Source organism: Delphinus delphis, chromosome 1, assembly GCF_949987515.2.
Source record: "Delphinus delphis chromosome 1, mDelDel1.2, whole genome shotgun sequence".
In the NCBI taxonomy this organism is placed as follows: Eukaryota; Metazoa; Chordata; class Mammalia; order Artiodactyla; family Delphinidae; genus Delphinus; species Delphinus delphis.
In genome coordinates this window covers 111750002-111769132 of record NC_082683.1, presented here as the reverse complement: position 1 = coordinate 111769132, position 19131 = coordinate 111750002, and the positions used below count along the sequence as shown (strand labels likewise).

The 19131-nt window shown below is 51.7% G+C and overlaps 1 protein-coding gene across 3 annotated transcripts; it reads left to right on the top strand.

Annotated features, from left to right (window-relative positions):
• Positions 1 to 10139: 10139 nt before the first annotated feature.
• Positions 10140 to 19108, top strand: PKLR (pyruvate kinase L/R). 3 transcript variants are annotated; one of them, XM_060031200.2, is made up of 12 exons: positions 10140 to 10233; positions 10853 to 11035; positions 13204 to 13295; positions 13393 to 13524; positions 13674 to 13860; positions 14209 to 14479; positions 14602 to 14752; positions 15059 to 15211; positions 15306 to 15472; positions 16159 to 16340; positions 16973 to 17080; positions 18114 to 19108. In XM_060031200.2, the coding sequence occupies exons 1-11, from the start codon at positions 10227 to 10229 to the stop codon at positions 17077 to 17079; spliced, it is 1632 nt and encodes a 543-aa protein (XP_059887183.1). In that variant the 5' UTR covers positions 10140 to 10226; the 3' UTR covers position 17080; positions 18114 to 19108. The 3 variants fall into 3 exon arrangements, with proteins under 3 accessions (XP_059887183.1, XP_059887194.1, XP_059887175.1); XM_060031211.2 differs by having other exon boundaries at positions 10200 to 10233; positions 10924 to 11035; XM_060031192.2 differs by lacking the exon at positions 10140 to 10233 and having other exon boundaries at positions 10695 to 11035.
• Positions 19109 to 19131: the final 23 nt, after the last annotated feature.

Here is a 19131-nt window from a genome sequence, read left to right as displayed (position 1 = left end):
GTCACTGGCATTTGAAATCTGCACTTTCACATATATTTTATCTCATTGAATTCTCACCTGTAAGATTTCCCCTTTGGTGTGAGGACCTTGGTCAAAGCTTTCCAGCTCAAGAGTGGCAGAGCCACACCCAGAATCTGTTTCGTCTGCCTTTAAGTCTGCACACCTCTACAGAGACGCCTCCGAGGCACCTGTGGATCCTTCCCAGAGCCATGTCTTCCTTCCCTCACCACCTACCCGTCAAGGCCCTGGGTCACCGCTCTCCTGCTCAGCTCATGCCTTGTGGGGTGGGGAGGGAGGACAATTAACAAAGGATACAGATAAGAGACAGGCAGAGGAGCACCAGAAAGCCCAGAGCAATCCAGAAAGGAAGGGATGCTTCCAGGAAGAAGGAGGAGGCTCACTGGGCCCTGTGGAGGCTGGGGCAAAGACACTTCGAGAAGGGGCACGGCCTGCTAGGCAATGGGCCAAAGGAGGAGTGAGAGCTCCTGGAGAAAGGCCCATTTAATACCCACCTGGTTTGCTTCTGTGGTCTGATGGGAGTCAGGTATCAGCTGCCAGCTAGCTCGCCCCGAGAGAGAAGAGCAATTGAAACAGGCCAGGAAGGGAAGCCAATTCAGGCTCCAGCCTTCCTTGTTGTCGCCCAGCTAACGTGCAACTCCCTGGGCCTGCCGAAGTGCTGCCTGGGTGCAAGTCTTGACTCCACCGTGACCAGCTGGATGAACTTCAACAAGCCACGTGACCTCTCTGAGTGGGCTCCAAATTGCAGATTGAGCATACCAGCGTGATTTAGGTGACCTGTGTGTTTTTAATGGATCACAGGATAAATGTGTGCCCCCTAATTAGCTCACAGAGCAGAGTTGAGAAGCAAGAGTGGAAACTAAGGAAAAGGTCTTTATAAGTATTCAAGTCCGTACAAATCCAAGGAATTTTTTTTTTGGCTGTGTTGGGTCTTCATTGCTGCGCGTGGGCTTTCTCTAGTTGCGGTGATCAGGGGCTACTGTTCGTTGTGGTGCGCAGGCTTCTCATATGCGGTGGCTTCTCTTGTTGCAGAGCACGAGCTCTAGGTGTGCAGGCTTCAGTAGTTGTGGCACGTGGGCTCAGTAGCTGTGGCTCGCGGGCTCTAGAGCGCAGGCTCAGTAGTTATGGCACACGGCCTTAGTTGCTCCACGGCATGTGGGATCTTCCCGGACCAGGGCTCGAACCCGTGTTCCCTGCATTGGCAGGCGGATTCTTAACAACTGCACCACCAGGGAAGTCCCAATCCAAGGAATTATTGATCCACTCTCATTGCAAACCCCAAGTTCAGGAAATGGGGGATGAGACCTGGGGTTGAAGGAGAGAAGATTGATAGAGGGGGAGGCTATGTCTCCCAGAACTAAAGCTTCTCATTTCCCCGTTCCAGTCTGGGACTTTCCAGAAGTGACCTTCCTAACAGAACTCAGGGGAAGTCAGGGACAGTGTGATCTCAGTCTGGCTAGGTGGCTAGGACAAAAGCCCCTGGGGTCTCCTCGTCCCAGCCTAACCCCCACTGGGAAACACTTAGCAGGGCGAAGACCAAGGTCTCCTAAACACACTAGGACCCTGGGAAGAGAGAAGGTGTCAGAGCCACCCCTCCCCCAGTCACCAGGAAGCCTCAAGTACTAACAGAAAGAACACAGCTTTGCAGTCAGCCAGCCCTGGGTTCAAACCCTGCTTTCAGTCCTTGTTTGTTGTATGATTTGGAATTAATTACCTAACCTCTGTGAATGTCATTTTTCTGCTCCTTCAAATGGAGATAATATGTATCTCACAGGTTTGTGGCAGGTCCTCTTCCTCACGTGGTTGAGAGCAAATGCTCCAGCTTTCAGCTGCATCCCAGACCATTACAGCAGTGTCCAGTTTAGCTATTGTAGTGTGTGGTCTCTGTTTTGTTTTGTTTTTATTTATTTACTTAGTTTCACCGGGTTGCAGCTCGGCAGCTTCTTAGTTGAGGCACATGGGCTCCTTTAGTTGTGGCATTCAAACTCAGTTGCCGCATGCATGTGGGATCCAGTCCCCTGAACAAGGATTGAACCTGGGCCCCCTGCATTGGGAGCACAGAGTCTTAACCACTGCGCCACCAGGGAAGTCCCCTAGTTTGTGGTCTCTTGTTACAAAAGCCAACCTGAGTCCTCCGGGAGACTTTCCCTCAATGGGTTAGGTATCCCCCTCTGTCTTTTTGTGGCCCCGGAGCTTACCCCAACCATAACGCTGATCACTAAATACAGTCAGCACCTGAATTCTTGTCTGTCTTCTCCACTGCTTGGAACTTCTCCAGGACAGGGACACATCTTTGTCGTTGTGTCTCAGAGCATAGCACAGGGTCTGCCCCAACAATAAATTTGTATGGAATTAATTTTGATGTTTTTTATAACATACACCAAAAAGTAGAGAAATATTCTAATAGGCCTCCATGCAATTGTCACCCAGATTTCACAATTGCCAACATTTTGTCCATCTGATTTTATTCAACTACTTCCCTTTTCTTCTCCTGTACCAACCACTACACTTTTCTTTGCTGGAATATTTTAAATCGAACCCCCAAAATCAATATTATTATACCCATAAACACTTCAAGATGTATCTCTAATACATAAGGAATTTTTTAACACAACAAACAAAATTAATGGTAATTCTTTAATGTTACCTAAGGCCCAATGTTCAGATTTCCTGTTCAGTCCATGTTCCATGTTCAGATTTCCTGGATTGTCTCAAAAACATCTTTTGCAATTGGTTTGTTCAAATCAGAATTCAAATCAGGTCTACACATTGCATTTGGTTGGTATGTGTCTTACATCATTTTTCAATAAACACTTCTTCCTTCCCCCCTTTTTCACGCTATTTAATTGTTGAGGAAACTGGGTCATTTGTTGGAAGAATTGCCTATATTCTGGATTTGGCTGATTGCATCCTCAAGTCTTTGTTTTAACTCTTTCCTCTACTTCCCTGTAAACTAGTAGTTAGGTTGGAGGCTTCATTAGAATCAGAATTCTTCTGAGGCATGTACTCACTCCTGTTGCATTCTCTCAGGAGACACACAGGCCTGGTGACCCCACTTTTAGTGGCGCCAAACCTAATGGTTTTAGGAGCTCTTGATGTGTGTTTGAAATTTAGCTGAATGGAAGAAGGAGACAAGAAAGTCCAGCTAGTGATGACAGAGAGGAGGTGAAATCTAGGTGGTTGAATAGGAATTTTGTTTAGCAGAGAAAATAGGCAAGGTGTAGGGAACTGTGTGTGCAAAGGCAAGACACTGAGAGAGAGAGAGAGTGTAAGGATTCTGGAGTGGGCTGAGGCGTGGAGAAAGGGAGGCGATGTGGCTAGAAGTGATCTGGGTCCAGACAGTAAAGGGTTTTTACATGCCCTGATGAGTCAGTAATGTCCTTGAACAGAGCAGGCTGATCAGACTGATTTTTAGACAGACAACTCTGGCTGCACTGGTGGGGACCTACCAGCGATGGAGACCCCAGGCAGGAAAAGTCTGGGCAATAGATGAGTGGAGGCAGCCCGCCATCCCTGGCAGTGAGGATGGAGAGAGGGTGCATTTGGAAAATGTTTGGAATTGACAGGTTTTGTTGGCTGATGTTAGATGTGGCCGGTGAGAGTCTCCCAGTTTCACTAAGATGCAGAGAGAGAGTTGAGGAAGCGGTGCAGGATGGGGTGTGGGTAAGGAATAGAAAAGAAGTTGACTTGGCTGTAGTAGAAGGTGCGGGGTGCAGGGGGGCTGACCGGTGGGATGTGGTCCCACCACAGTGGTGAGAGGGGGCCTGTTGGATACGAGGGTCTGCAGCCCAGGAGAGAGGCTGGGGTGGGCTGGGCCCTGTTGAGTCCCACTGAGACCTGGGCCCCCTCATTCATCACTCACAGTTATTGAGCACCTACTTGGCACTAGAAGTGTAGCAGTGGACAAAACAGACAAAATCCCTGTCCTCCTGAAACGGACTCTCTAGGTGAGGTGGGAACACTGTTTACAACTGAAATGTACAAAAGTCTAGCCGGGAAGGAGAGCAAAGCAGGGAAGGGAAGATTGCAATGTTAAACAGAGTGATCAGAGAAGCCCTCACTGGTAAGGTGATACAGGAAAAGAAATCAGAAAGAAGTAATAGGCAAGGTATTGCTTCCTTACTTAGGGGAAGGGCGTTCTCTTCAGATAGAGGGGGACCTGCAATGCAGCGGCCCTCTCTGAGGCAGGAGTTGACCTTCCTCATTTGAGAAACAGCAAGGAGGTCAGTATGACCTGATTAAAGGGACAAGAGGAGGAGGACTGAGAGGTAGCAGGGTCTTGTAATGACTTTGGCTTTTACTCCGAGTGTGATGGGGCACATTAGTGGGTGTTAAGCAGTGTGTTCTGTTCTCACCCTCTACCTCCTCCTCCCCAAACCTCAGTGTATGGCTCTTCCACTCACCCCTCCTCTCCCCAGAGTGGAGCCCTCTGCCCTGCCCCACATGCAACATGGGAGCTGGGCCAAATGGGACAGGCCTTCACAAAAAGCTCCAGGAGGAGGCAAAGACCTGGGCCCATACACCCATATTCATAGCAGCATTACTCACAAGAGTCAAAAGGCAGCAACAACCCAAGTGTCCATCAACAGAGGAATGGATAAACACTGTGTGGCATATATAGATGATGGAATATTATTCAGCCTTGAAAACGAAGGAAATTCTGACACATGAAACCACATGGATGAACCTTGAAGGCACTGTGCTAAGTAAAATAAGTCAGGCACAAACGAAAAAATACTGTATGATTCCACTTACATGAGGTACCTAGAGTAGTCAAATTCACAGAGACAGAAAGTAGAATAGATGTTGCCAGGAGCTGGGGAGAGGGAAGAATGGGGAGTTACTGTTTAATTGATATAGTGTGTGTTTGAGTGGATGAAAAAGTTTTGGGAATAAACAGTGGTGGTTACCCATCATTGTGAATGTACTTAAGGCCACTGAATTGTACACCTAAAAATGGCTAAAATGGTAAATTTTATCTAATGTATATTTTACCACAGTTTTTTTCAAAAGAGAAAGGAGATATGGGCCTAGACTGGCCTCTGCCTCCAGCTCTTCTCTGGCTAGTATCCTCCCATGCAAACGAGGGGTTCCATGGATGGACTTCAGGAAGCTTATTACAAAAGTTGTGAGCAAAATTGAGGCCTCCCTTCAGATGCAAGGCGTTCAAGATCTCCTTTAAGCGGGAGAAAAAGAAAAGTTCAGAATAGTATGGATGGTACCATGCTGCCACGTGAATAAAAAAGGGAACAATTATATATTGTTTGTACCTGCATTATCTATTTCTTGGAGAATACATAGAAAATTCATAAATCTGGTAACGTGCAGGGGGGAACTGAGTGGCTGGGCAGGGGAATGAAGTTGGGAAGGAAGAAACTCTTGACCTATACCTTGTACCTCTGAATTTTGTAGATTGTGAAAATATCTATTCAAATAAATGTAAGTACATTTTGGACAAATTCTATGGCACTTTTGGAAATACAAGGCAGGGCCCCACCCCCGATATTCTGATGACTGCAGTGGGAGAGGAGTCACCATATTTTCAGGAGAACAAGAGCAATAATTCCGAGCTCTCTGTTCGGGCCGTGCTCACAACACGTCCACGTACCACGTACATTATCGCGCTGAGCGCTCCGGAAGGTTTATTATCTCGGTTTGCAGATGACGAAACCGACGCTCAGAGCGTCTCTCCGCCTCACCCTGGCTCACGGTTGGGGGCGGGGGCGCGGGCGCGGGCCCGGGGCCTCCTCGGCCCAGCGTCCCCGCCCTCGCCTTTGTGCCAGCTGGCGGCTCTCGGGCGCCCCTCGCAGGCCTGCCGGCAGCCTTTTCCCGGATGAGGAGGGCGGGTGTTCTCTGGTTTGCAGAATAAAGCCACCTTAGGCTGGGGACAAAGCCTGGATTTTGTGTGCGTGTGTGAGAGCTCAAGTGGCATAAGTGGATGTGTGTGAGTGTGTGTCTCTGTAAGGAAAAGTGTGTGAGGTTCCTGTGTGTCTGTGTCTAACTGTGTCTGTTGTATGAGTGTGTGCTGATGGTGTGAGTGTAGACTCCGTGTGTGTTAGGGTTGGGTGGGGTGTGCATCGGTGGAATGCAGGTGTTTGTGTGCACATGTGTACGCATACGCGCGTGTGCATGTGTCCCGGCATTGGTCAGTCTCTGTCCTTGACCCTGTACAGCTCTGGTATCACCTCCGTGAAGCCACCCTGATCTCCCTCACCAGCATGGCTCAGTCTCTCCTGGTGCTCTCTGTGTTCTGTGTACAACCCCATCACCCCGCCTGACACACTTTACTAAACCTTGCTGCTAGCAATCCTGCCCCTCCCCAGTCACGGCACATGGTAGGAGCGCCATCCATGCTTGTGTGTGTGTCTGATGTCACGTGCTTGTGTCTGAAGGTGTCAGGGTGCGTGTGTTTGCGGGGATGGGGAGGGGTCAAATCTGACAGAGCTGAGTAGGCCCATTCTGTTTGGATCCTGAGGGCCTAGAGTCCTTCTCCCAGATTTCTCACCCACAGACCTCCTGCTCAGGGCTGCCTGACCCTGTGACAGAGTGCAGGCCATCTCTCACGTGGTTACTTGTGGGCCCAGGGTCAGCCAGACTGTTTTTCCTCTGCGGCCTGATTTTAGGTTGAAGCCGCTGTCCCTCGGCTGGAGAGGCCAGGGGCTGCTTTGGGGCACCAGCCCCGCCTCCTACTGGCTGCTTGGGACTTGGATCTCTCGGAATTTTGTTCTTTCAACTGGTCCTGGAGTCAGTTCTAAATTGTCAGGCCAAACTTAAATGTCCCTCTCCAACCCCCAAGCACAAAGCCTGAGTCTCCAGCCCCTGAAGTCTATTATGTTCACTCTGGTAACAACTTTTGTCCATCTTTATTTGTTCTGTCTTCTATACATAGAGCCTAGGACCCCAAGCTCCTTCCCCCTCGGGAAGTCCTTCCTGCTATTTTCTTTCTTTTCCAACCAGGGTTTGAGGCTTCTCCCCTTTTCTTCCACTGAAACAGTCCTGAGAGGGAAGGAATGGAGCTCAGTGGTTACAACTCAGACTCTAGAACCACACTGTCTGGGCCTGAATCCCAGCTCCACCACTGCCAAGATCTTTAGCTCCAGACAAGTGTATCAGACCAAAGTCTTTCTCAAATTAGATAATTTGAGGAGTGTTTCATAAGAGGATTATGTGCAAAGGTATGGGCAGGGTGTTGGTAAACCACACAAGGGATAGTGCATTACCCCAGAGCTAGTAGCAGTGGCTTAGTTACCACCCTCAGGGGCCCAGGAGCTGGAGGGAGCATGTTTCCTAGAATCCGGAGAGAGAGGGCCCCCCGGCAGGCCCTACAGCAACCTCACAGAGGGGAGGGGCAGGTAAACGCCCAGCCTTACTCTCCTCCATCTCATCTCCTATTAGTGCCACGCTCCACAGCCAAGCCCTACAGAAGCCATGGGGCAAGGCCTTCAGCCTCCTGGCCACAGAGCAGAGTGGAAAGGGTAGAGAAAGGATCTGGAGTGGCAACAGAAGATGCTCAATGCACCCTGCTAGCTTCTGTTCCCTCATCTGTAAAACAGGCTATTAGGGGACTTCCCTGGCAGTCCAGTGGTTAGGACTCTGCGCTCTCACTGCCGAGGGCCCGGGGTTCAAGCCCTGGCCGGGGAACTAAGATCCCACAAGCTGCGCAGCGTGGCCAAAAAAAATTTTTTAATTAAAAAAAAAAAAGAAACAGGCTATGAGTCCAACCTTCCTTCTAGATCGTCACGATGATAAAAGGAGAGGATGTGTATGAGGCCTTGAATGCTGTTCCAGCGTATGCTGAGCGCTCAGTGAACATATCCAACTGTCTGCGTGTTGATTCTAATGATGAACTGACATGTCAAACTTAAACCTGTCTAAAACAGAAACTTGGAATGTTTTCCCCTGCCAACCTCTTTCTTCCCTAGTCTTAGTGAGCGGCACGACTATCTGCGCAACTGCTCAAACCAGACACCGCAGTGCCATCCTTTAGGGATGAAAGCCTCCTGTTCCCTCTCTCCACATCTCTCCATCATTCCATCCTGTCTGCTTTTCTCCAAAATACATCTCAAATCTGTCTCCCTCTCTCCATTTCTACTGCCACTATGCTAGTCCTCCCACCTAGATTACTACTAAAAGCCCTCACTGGTCTCGCTACACCTGCTGTCTGGTCTCCCCCACCCAGCTAAAGGGCTCTAAAGCATCACTTGGGTGTCACTTCCCTGGGTCAGCCCACTGCCCTCCAAGGCCCTGCTTCGGTTCCCAGTTTCACCAGGGACCACACCCCTCTACCCCAGGCTCACGGCTTCACTGCAGCTTGCCCTCTTTTTAGCACCAGGCTTTTTCCTTCCTTGGAGCCTTGGCATATATTATTTCCAACCCCTCAGAAAACTCTTTGCTCCAAATTGTCCCCACTGGTTCCTTCTCCTCCTTCAAATCTCAGCTTAAATACGATCACTTCAAAGAGGCCTTCCCCAACCACCTCATCTAAAATACATCCCCCGGGACTTCCCTGGTGGCGCAGCGGTTAAGAATCCGCCTGCCAATGCAGGGTACACAGGTTCGAGCCCTGGTCCAGGAAGATCCCACATGCCGCGGAGCAACTAAGCCCATGGCCCACAACTACTGAGCCTGCACTCTAGGACCCGCGAGCCACAGCTACTAAAGCCCGCGTGCCTAGAGCCTGTGCTCTGCAACAAAGAGAAGCCACCGCAATGAGAAGCCCACGTACCGCAACGAAGAGTAGCCCCCGCTCACTGCAACTAGAGAAAGCCCACACACAGCAACGAAGACCCAATGCAGCCAAAAATAAATAAATAAAATAGAATACATCCCCCTCTCGGTACTTCGCCAGTGGTCCAGTGGTTAAGACTCTGTGCTCCCAATGCAGGGGGCCCGGGTTTGATCCCTGGTCAGGGAACTAGATCCCGCATGCCGCAACAAAGGTCCCTCATCCTGCAACAAAGATCCTGCATGCGCTAACTAAGACCCTGCGCAGGCAAATAAATAAATAGTTTTAAAAAAATACATCCCCCCCCTTCTCCTCATTGGCTTCTTTGTCCCAGCACCCTGATTCATTCCTTCATAGAACTTACAAAGCATGTAGTTATATATTTATTTGTTTGACACTTGTTTATAGTCTGTCTCCCCACCAAACTATAAATTCCATAGAAGGGTACAGGCTCTGTCTGTTTTGCTCACCACTGTATCTTCAGGACCTGGCACAGAGTAGGTGCTCAATAAATATCGCAGATGGTCAATGAGCAAATGGTAGCCAACGTGATAATGACAGTGATGCTATCAGAGCCCTTCCAGAGAATCCCACTACATGATCAAAATGCTCCCCATCCCCTTTCTTCAGCCTCCAGTCCCTACCCTAGATCCCCTGCTTCCTAGATTCATCTCGGACTAACTTCAGTAAAGTACAAAAAAAGGGACCATATCACTGGCAAAAAAAAAAAAAAAAAATCTCTCTTCAGGTTGATGACCGGACAGTGTGAATGGATTGAAAATTTATCAGGAAAAATGGATGAGAGAGGGGGGATGCCAGAATACAGGGGCAGACAGCCAGCAGGTCTGGGGGAGGGACTCTGTGTGGGGACAGGGGTGGCCTATTGGGTGTGCCCCTTTTCTTTTCTCTGGTGCCCTTTGATAAGACCAGCAGTTTTGTTATCCTCTCCCCCTCTCTCTCCACAGTCCGGGCAGCCCCACCTCCACATTTTGGAAGCATGTCAGTGCAGGACAACATGCGACCCATGTGGCTTTGGTCATGGATCTCTAAGTCCCAAAGGGATTTAGCAAAGTCCATCCTGGTTGGGGCTCCAGGAGGTAAGAAGGGGCCGCAGATGCCATTGAAGAGAAGGGGAAAACGAGGGTAGAAATCAGGAGTGGGATGGGGATGTACAAACGATCCATATCTGCTGCTGGCTACGAGGTATTTGGGGAGGATCTGTGTTCATCGGAGTCTCCCCTGTGTTAATTTATGGACCCTGGTCTGGGCTTCTTCTCCCAGCTTCTCACAGCACGGGAGCCACGGGGTATTCTCGTGGTTCCTGGACTCTGGCCCCTGGTGCACAGGGCTTCCAGTGACAAGGGAGACACTGGTGACACTTTAACCAGAATGCAGAACTGATTCCCAGCCCAGCTGGGCCTCAAGCCTCTGACAGCCTGACAGCGTGGATCAGACCCCCAGAGATAGACAGGCGTGCAGTGGCATGGAGGGTGCGGCTGGCAGTGGGGCTCCTCTTCCTCTGGGCTGGGCTGGGTCAAGCTACTGGGACCTCAGGACCTGGAGTAGCACTGAAGGGGCTGAGGAAACTCAGAGGAGGGGGTGGGAGGCCAGCCACTTGCCCAGCGTTGTAAGGAAGAATACAGGGACCTTAGGAGAGGGAACTGGGTGATTCTCAGCCTGGAAATGAGGGGCCACTGTGAACTAGATATCAAGGGGTTGCTGAGGCTGAGAAAAGTCAGCAGCTAAAGGGCAAGAAGTTGGGGGTTGTGAGGGATCAAATAGCTGGGTGATCAAGAACTTGAGCCTGGAGTTAGTCAGACCTGGATGCGAATCCCATCTCTGTTAGTTAGAACTGTACGACCTTGGGCAATTTATTTAACCTTTCTCGGCCTCTGTTTCCTTACCTATAAAATGGGGATAATTACAGAGCATTTAACAGTACCTGCTTCCTAGCACCCTTGAGACTAAACAAGATAATGTATGCATAATGCCCAGCTCATAAGAAGACTCAACAAAAACTGGAGAACTGAGGGCAGGAATAGAGACTGTGCTGAGAAGAAAGGATGGGGAGGAGAAGCAGGTGCCCACGTAGCCCCCCTTCTACTGCAGGACCAGCGGGGTACCTGCGGCGGGCTAGCGTGGCCCAGCTGACCCAGGAGCTGGGCACTTCCTTCTTCCAGCAGCAGCAGCTGCCAGCTGCCATGGCAGACACCTTCCTGGAACACCTCTGCTTGCTGGACATCGACTCCGAGCCTGTGGCCGCTCGTAGTACCAGCATCATTGCCACCATTGGTAAGCGCCCTCTATCTGCTCCTGCAGCATCCCAGGGCCTCTTGGGTGTTTCTCAAGGTGCTTCCTCATCTTTTGTGTCCTTTGAGACTTCTCCCTGTTTGACTGAGGTCATTCGTTCAACAAATATTTGTTGAGCGCTTGGTAGACAAGCTTCTGGGTCCTGGGAGTAGATCAGTGAAACAAAATAAACAAAGATCCCTACCCTTGCGGAGCTGACAATCTAGCTGGTGGGACAATAATTAATAAACATAATAAATTATTTTTAAAAATAAGGGAATTCTTTAGTATGTTAGAAACTGATAAGTACTATGGAAAACAAAAAAAAAAAAGAAAAGAAAAATCAAGGATGGTAAGGGGCATCAGGATACAAGGGCAGGAGGGAGGTTGCAGTCCTAATAGAGAGTCAGGGTAGCCATTGTTGAGAAAATTAGACCTGAGCAAAGACTTGAGGGAGATGAGAAAATGAGCCATGCAGATGTCTGGGGGAAGAGATTTCTAGGCAAAGGGAAGAGTCAACACCAAGGCCCTAAGTCAAGGAGGCTGGAAACCGTCAAGGGGAAGAGTAACAGAAATGAAGAGGTTGGGGGAAAGGGAAGGTCATGTAGGGCTTTTCAGGCCATTTTCAGAATCTAAGTTGAGTTTTCCTCCAAGTATGATGGGAAACTACTGCAGAGTTTTGAGCAGGGGAATGACATGCCCTTACTTATGTCTTAACAGAACCACCCTGGCTGCAATATTTGAAAATAGATTGGGGGTGGGGGCGAGGGCAGAAGCTGCTGCTACAGTATTTCTGGTTTAGAACAGGTGGTGGCAGAGGAGCTGGTGAGAAGTGATCAGATTCTGAATGTATTTTGAAGGTAGAGCCAACAGAATATGATGGATTGGATATGGGGTGGGGGTGAGGGTGAGAAAGGAGTCAAAGATTACTCCCAGGTTTTTGACGTGAGGGACTAGAAGACGGCATTATCAACTGAGCAGGAAAGGCTGTGGTGGAAAGGTTTAGGGGGGAGGAGATCAGTTCAGTTTGAGAAGCATATTAGACATGCAAGTGTGGTACAGAGTAGGCAATCAGATACACAACTCTGGGTTTGGGAAAGGGGTCTGAACTGGAGACATAAATTTGGGAGCTGTCGGCATATTGATGGTATTTAAAGCCATGAGACTAGTTGAGACCACCAAGGAAGTGAAGGTAAAAGGAGCATCTAATGTTAAGGGGGGTAAAGAGCAAGAGAGGCTGAGAAGGAGCAGCCAGTGAGGTAGGAGTAAACCAAGAGAGGGTGGTGTCCTGGAGGCCAAGAGAAGGGACATCAAGGATGTGTGTCAAATGCTGCTGATGGACCAGCTAAGATGAGGACTGAGAACTGACCATTAGATTTAGTAGCAACACAGAGGTTTTTGGTGACCTTAACAAGAACAGATGTAGTGGACAGTGGGCATAAGGAGAACAGGGGGAGGGGAATTGGAGGCAGCAAGTACAGAGATAACTCTTGCGGTGAATTTTGCTGCGAAGGTGAGCAAAGGAATAGGGCTGTAGCTAGAGGGGGAACGGGGGTTAGGAGTTGTTTTTTTTTTTTTTGGATGAAAAATAACAGCAAGTTTACATGTTGATGGGAATGACCTAACAAAAAAGGGAAACTGATGACACAGAGGACTGGGGAATGGCTGAATCCGTTTTTGAGCAGGTGAGAAGGCGACCCAGTGCACAAGTGGAAGAACTGGCTTTAGGGAGGGACTGGAGAGGTTGGTCAACTGGGTCTCAGTTACACAGCCGTCCTATCAGCAGAGCAGGGATGGGATAGAACTCGACTCTCCTCAGTCCAATATGAGGCCTCTCAGCTCTAAAGCCTGGTACCCCAAATACCCTCACCTGGCACCCACCCCCTTCTCCTACACTGGGGTTACCCCCACACCGCAACACTTAACATCACTGCCAACACAGTTACCTCAGGCCTGGCTGAGCCCACCTTTCTAGGGCCTCACAGTGCAAGGAGGCTTGTGTTAGCTGGAGAGGGGAAGGGAGTTTCTGACCTTCGAGCAGGGGCGGCGTCAGGGAACAAAGGTCAGGTAACAGTACTTCTGTGGCCTGGGGCAGCTCTGAGGGTGGTGATGGGTTCACCTGTCTCTCAGGTTTGGGGAGAAAGTTGTCTGAGTGAAATCTCTGGTTCCAGGGCCGGCATCTCGCTCCGTGGAGCGCCTCAAGGAGATGATCAGGGCCGGGATGAACATTGCGAGACTCAACTTCTCCCACGGCTCCCATGAGGTTCAGGGCGGGGCCGCGGGGAGGCGGGCGGGGCTAGAGGATGCCCCAGGGTCCCGGCCACCTTCCCCTGAAATCCTCCCTCTGTTCCCATCCCCAGTACCATGCTGAATCCATCGCCAACGTCCGGGAGGCGGTGGAGAGCATTGCGACTTCCCCGCTCAGCTACCGACCCGTGGCCATCGCTCTGGACACCAAGGGACCGGAGATACGCACTGGGATCCTGCAGGGGGTGAGAGGCGACCTGCGACCAGCCCTGTCTTGGGGACCGGGAAGGGGGCCGTGCGCTGCGGAGGCAGTTGCCCGTAGGGCGGAGCATGGGGAGGGGCCGGCCCCCACCGAGGCAGGCAGAACTCAGTCCTCCTCTGGCCTCGCCCCTAGGGCCCTGAGTCGGAAGTGGAGCTAGTGAAGGGCTCCCAGGTGCTAGTGACTGTGGACCCTGCGTTCCGGACGCGGGGGGACGCGAACACCGTGTGGGTGGACTACGCCAATATTGTCCAGGTCGTGCCGGTGGGGGGCCGCATCTACATTGACGACGGGCTCATCTCCCTAGAGGTCACGAAAATCGGTGCGGACGCGCCTCCCGCCCTGGCCCTACGCAATGCGCGCACTCTCTTCCTTTTGGCTCCCGCACTCGCCCTTCACACCCACTACACCTTCCCCTGGCCACCCGTCCTGCGAGCCCTCGGCATCCAGACTCCTGGGCTCACCCTGGGTTGGGGCTGGACTGGCGGGTTAGTAGTTTCTTCCACAGGAGTCCGCCCTGTGCCTATTCGGTGCAGAGCCCAGGCCGAGGACCAAGAGATGAATACGACATGGTTCCGCTCTCTTGGGGGTCCAATCCTCGTGTTCCCGCTGCCCTGACTAAGCCCCCGGCCTCACCCCTGACCTTAGCTGACTCCTTCCATGCCTGTAGGTCCAGAGGGGCTGGAGACCCACGTGGAGAACGGCGGTGTCCTGGGCAGCCGGAAGGGCGTGAACTTGCCGGGGGCCCAGGTGGACCTGCCCGGACTGTCCGAGCAAGATGTCCAGGACCTGCGCTTCGGGGTGGAGCATGGCGTGGACATCGTCTTTGCCTCCTTTGTGCGGAGAGCCAGCGACGTTGCTGCCGTCCGGGCTGCTCTGGGGCCGGAAGGACAGGGCATCAAGATCATTAGCAAAATCGAGAACCACGAAGGCGTGAAGAAGTGAGCCTTGGTCTTTGTTCCCATCAGGCCCTACCCATCCCCATCGCCCCACCCCTTCTCCTGCCTGCCTGTCCCTGGCATCTCCTGGCTCTTCCCCAGCCCTGACTCCCCCAACCGCCCAGGTTTGATGAAATCCTGGAGGTGAGCGACGGCATTATGGTGGCACGGGGTGACCTGGGCATTGAGATCCCAGCCGAGAAGGTTTTCCTGGCTCAGAAGATGATGATTGGCCGTTGCAACTTGGCGGGAAAGCCCGTTGTCTGTGCTACACAGGTCTGGAATGAGCCCTGGGGGCAGGGCCCTCTGTGGGTCTGGGGACACCTGAAGGTGAATACCCACACCTTAGGTCTTTAGCACGTTTTGCTGTCCAGTGTTTGACCCTCAAACAACGAAGCTAGGAAGAGATACTGGGACCCCCATTTTCAGATGAGGAAACAGAATAGCCAGGATCACATAGTCTGTGAGTGTGACACTGGCTTTAGGGGCCCTCAGAGAGTGTGGGAGTCCGAGAAGTACTTCAGGGCAGGGTCCCCAGTCAGAGTATGACAAGTACAGCTCTGACATCCAGATGTCCCCCAGATGCTGGAAAGCATGATCACTAAGCCCCGGCCAACCCGGGCAGAGACGAGTGATGTGGCCAACGCCGTGCTGGATGGGGCAGACTGCATCATGCTGTCGGGGGAGACTGCCAAAGGCAACTTTCCTGTGGAGGCTGTAAAGATGCAGCATGCGGTAGGAGCTCAGAATGCAAGGCAAACGGGCTGGAAAACCACATCCCTTCCAGGTCCCAATAGCCTTGCCCAGCCTTACCCCCTGGTGCCCACAGATTGCCCGGGAGGCAGAGGCTGCCGTGTACCACCGGCAGCTCTTTGAGGAGCTGCGCCGGGCGGCACCACTGAGCCGGGATCCCACCGAGGTCACCGCTATTGGCGCTGTGGAGGCTGCCTTCAAGTGCTGTGCTGCTGCCATCATCGTGCTGACCACAACTGGCCGGTGAGGGGGACACTGGGAACGCCAAGACAGGGCTTTGGGCCAAGGGCGGGCTGGGATGGGCCCCAGGCTTGGGTTTTGTCTCATCATCAGAGGAGAGGCAGCTATGGGAGCTGGAGGCCTAGAGAGGCAGATCTTGAAGCACACCAGGAATTGTACCTGCGAACCCCAGGGGTTTGGAAGGGTAAGGTGGCATCACTGGATGCGTTGGCTTGCAGGCCGTTTAGGCTCCTAGGGCTCAGAGGCAGGTCCTCTGCATTCAGCCCACAAAGCCTTGCAAGGCTGGGGTGTTGCAGAAGGGCCCAGAAGGTCTGAGTTCAAGTCTTTGCCTGTGATACCTTGGGTAAGTCACCCAGGCTCTGTGAGCCTCCTCCATTTGTTCATGGGGTTGTGAGGATTAACAAGAGACATTTGTAAGTTAAGTACTATATAAAGGTGCATTCCCAGAAGGGTTTTCTGTTTTTCAAAGCAGTTTCTCCTTATCTCATTTGATATTTTTTAAAATCATCTCATATCCTCCTTGTGTGGTAAGAAAGGCGGGTATTCTTATACCCACTTTACAGGTGAGAAAACTAAGGCCCAGCAAAATATGATGACTTACCTAGGGTCACACTGCTTATTGCTGGCACCTGGAACCAGAACCCAACACTCTTTCACTCTTCTGGGCTGACCTTGTCTGCCTCCTTCAGCTCAGCCCAGCTTCTGTCTCGGTACCGACCTCGGGCAGCAGTCATTGCTGTCACCCGCTCTGCCCAGGCTGCCCGCCAGGCCCACCTGTGCCGAGGAGTCTTCCCTGTGCTCTACCGTGAACCTCCAGAGGCCATCTGGGCAGACGATGTGGATCGCCGAGTCCAATTTGGCATTGAAAGTGGTGAGCCACCTAAACTCCTTCCCCATCCACCCCTGGATTTGTATCATGAGTCCTCCAAACCCACGCCCCACACCCACCCAAAAGGGCCTCGCCTGTCTCCTCTGGTCCCAGATTTTCTCTGTGAGATTCACTAAGACTGAGATATTTGGGCTTCCAGGGGTGGGGGGAACGTGCTGAGGGAGGAGGGCAGAGGGAGAGAGGTCAGGGGTCAGGGCCGTCCCTAAGAAGTCGGCTCAGCTGCTGCCTGCACCAGATGGCTAGAGCCAGGCCTGACCCAAGGAGCAAGAGGTGAAAAGAGAAAGGGGAACCCAGTCCCCTGCAGCTGCAACTAAAATCTAATTGACAATTGGCTATGCTCATACCCCACCTCTTCCTATCAGCATAGCAATACAGGTAGACAGACTTGCTACTTGGCAACATGCCACCCCACGGGCATATGTGCAGCTCTGATATACTACAGTGGTCACATTCCTGCGGTGCCACCTGTGGGACACACTGTACAGTTTGCCTCAGGCCCCTCACTACCTACCTAGTGGGCTTGAAGAGGCGAAGGATGGTAGCCCGTTCTCATTACAGGGCTGGCCTGGGTTCCTCAATGGCTGATTAGCATCTTCTCCCCTTCCTCCTCCCAGGAAAGCTCCGTGGCTTCCTCCGTTTTGGGGACCTGGTGATTGTGGTGACAGGCTGGCGACCGGGCTCCGGCTATACCAACATTATGCGGGTGCTGAGTGTAACCTGAGGTGCCCCTCCTCCTCTGACCGAGCCAGCTCTGGACCCGTCCCTCCTTTCTGCTCCCTCCTACTGCCCCACCTCTAAGTCTTCTCTACTCCCAATCCTCCCTACCCTAGGCCACATCTGCCATCCAGGGTGCCCCCTCCCCCTCTCCATTTCGCACAGGCCTTGAAAGTCTGTATCCAATTAAGCCCTGGCCATCCAACAGCACCAATGGTACATTCCCTGCATCTGATACTCTTAACTGGTCCCTAAAATACTCTGAGCCTTTAATCCAGTTTAACTGATTAATTCTATTCCCCTAGTCTTCCCGTACCTGGGGGCAGAGGTGAGGGGAACAGGACAATCATGTCCACAGTCTGCACAAAATCTCTATTTAAAAAATATTTCACATCCATGCAGTTTTACATTTTCTTATGTGGCCCTCATGATAATCTGGGCGTCCCCCGAGGAGAGTGCCACCTCTTTCTTCATTGTCACTGTCAGTGATATCAAAGCACCACCCTTTTGGGGAAGCTAGGGTAGATGGAAGGCGGGGAGCCCCGAGAGCCAGGCAGGCTCATCCCGTCACTGTCTCTACCACCTCTAGGCTTGCAGGCCGCTCCCTAGCTGCTCTCATACCCACCTCATGCCTTGCTGGGTCAGGTGTCCTGCTACCTCCTCCTGTACCCCAGAATGCCCACTTTGTTCCCACACACAAGCCAGGAGCCAAAACAAGTGTCTCTATTTTCTTTTTAAACCCAGGTGTTTGGAAGCAATATAAAACCTCTCCCACACACCCAGAACCCCAGAACTGCCCACCCAGGAGAAAAGGAGATTTAGGGTCCTGGCCCCTCATTCTCTGATGCTGTAGAGTAGGTGTGGGGACAGAGGGGTGGGATAGGGGGCTTCTCTTGTCCCTGAGAAGGCAGAGGTACTGGCTAGCCTGCCCTTCCCCAGGCTTGGTTACCTCGGGCCCTCCCCTTACTCCTGCACCAGCAGCAAACTCAGTAGAAAGGAAAAAAAGCCTAAAAATAAGAACAGTCCTCCTCTCCCTCTCAGGTGGCCTTCCTGCTCCTACCTAGTTAGGGAGAGGGCTCAAGAATTGCCACTGACGGGAGTTGCGCAAGGACCACAAGAGCTGGCATGGAGGGGCTCTGCCCATTCCTGTCTCCCTACCAGGAGGGGATGGGAGAGATGGATAAATGAATGGACAAATAAAATGAATTGATAATAAATAAAACTAGCAAATGAGTGAATAAATACAATTATTAAATGATTGAATAAATAAGGAAGGGAGCAAGGAAAGAAAAAATTCCATCTAAGGATTCACTTGCCCCCAACCTGGGGGGAATCTACGCTGGCACACTAAATAAGGGGGTGTCAACAATCCCTTAGCTTCAAGGGGGTTGTCCCTGGGACAGGGGCATAGGGAGGAGGTGGCTCTCAGTTTACAAAAAGGCAGTTCTATCACAGAGACAGAGAGTGCAAGGAACTTGTCAGGAGATGTGTGTTCCCACTCGGGGGGTATAGACAGGGAGGGTCCACGCATGGCAGTAAAGCTGGATGCCCACACCAGGGACCCAAGACATTTGTTGACAGCAGCGGGGGGACAGGTAATTGGCAGTGCCCAGCTATGCTAGCGGACAGGAAGATAACCATGCCAGGCAGAACCTGCAAGGTCATGGGCAGGAAAACAGAGACATCTAGTTACTTGGCAGTGATGGTGGTGGCAAGTACTTGTGCTTAGTAAGATGGGATCATGGGCCCAGGCCTGCACCTGGCAGGACCATGGCTAGGGGAATACCCTCATCAGAGGGCTTGGAGTCACTTCTACTTGGCAGTGGAGACATACAGCGTCTGGTACAGTGCCTTGAACATGGTAGGCGCTAAGTATCTTTGATGAATGGGTGAATGGATTAGGAGGATGTCAGGTTGCAAGGCGCCTGAGCTGAGAACAGAGACCATCTTCTTGGTACTAAGGGGAGATACTCCCATAGAGCAGTGTTTCAGGTCCCCTTGGTGTCCCCAAGAGGCGTCTGCCCTCTGGCACATGCTATGGCACCCAAGAGCTTACCCA

Coding starts and splice junctions, on each gene's coding strand:
- PKLR (XM_060031192.2), top strand. CDS start 10,807: ATGGGGAGGAGAAGCAGGTGCCCACGTAGCCCCCCTTCTACTGCAGGA. Junction 14,480..14,601: donor AACCACGAAGGCGTGAAGAA/GTGAGCCTTGGT, acceptor CCAACCGCCCAG/GTTTGATGAAATCCTGGAGG. Junction 15,212..15,305: donor CTGTAAAGATGCAGCATGCG/GTAGGAGCTCAG, acceptor TGGTGCCCACAG/ATTGCCCGGGAGGCAGAGGC.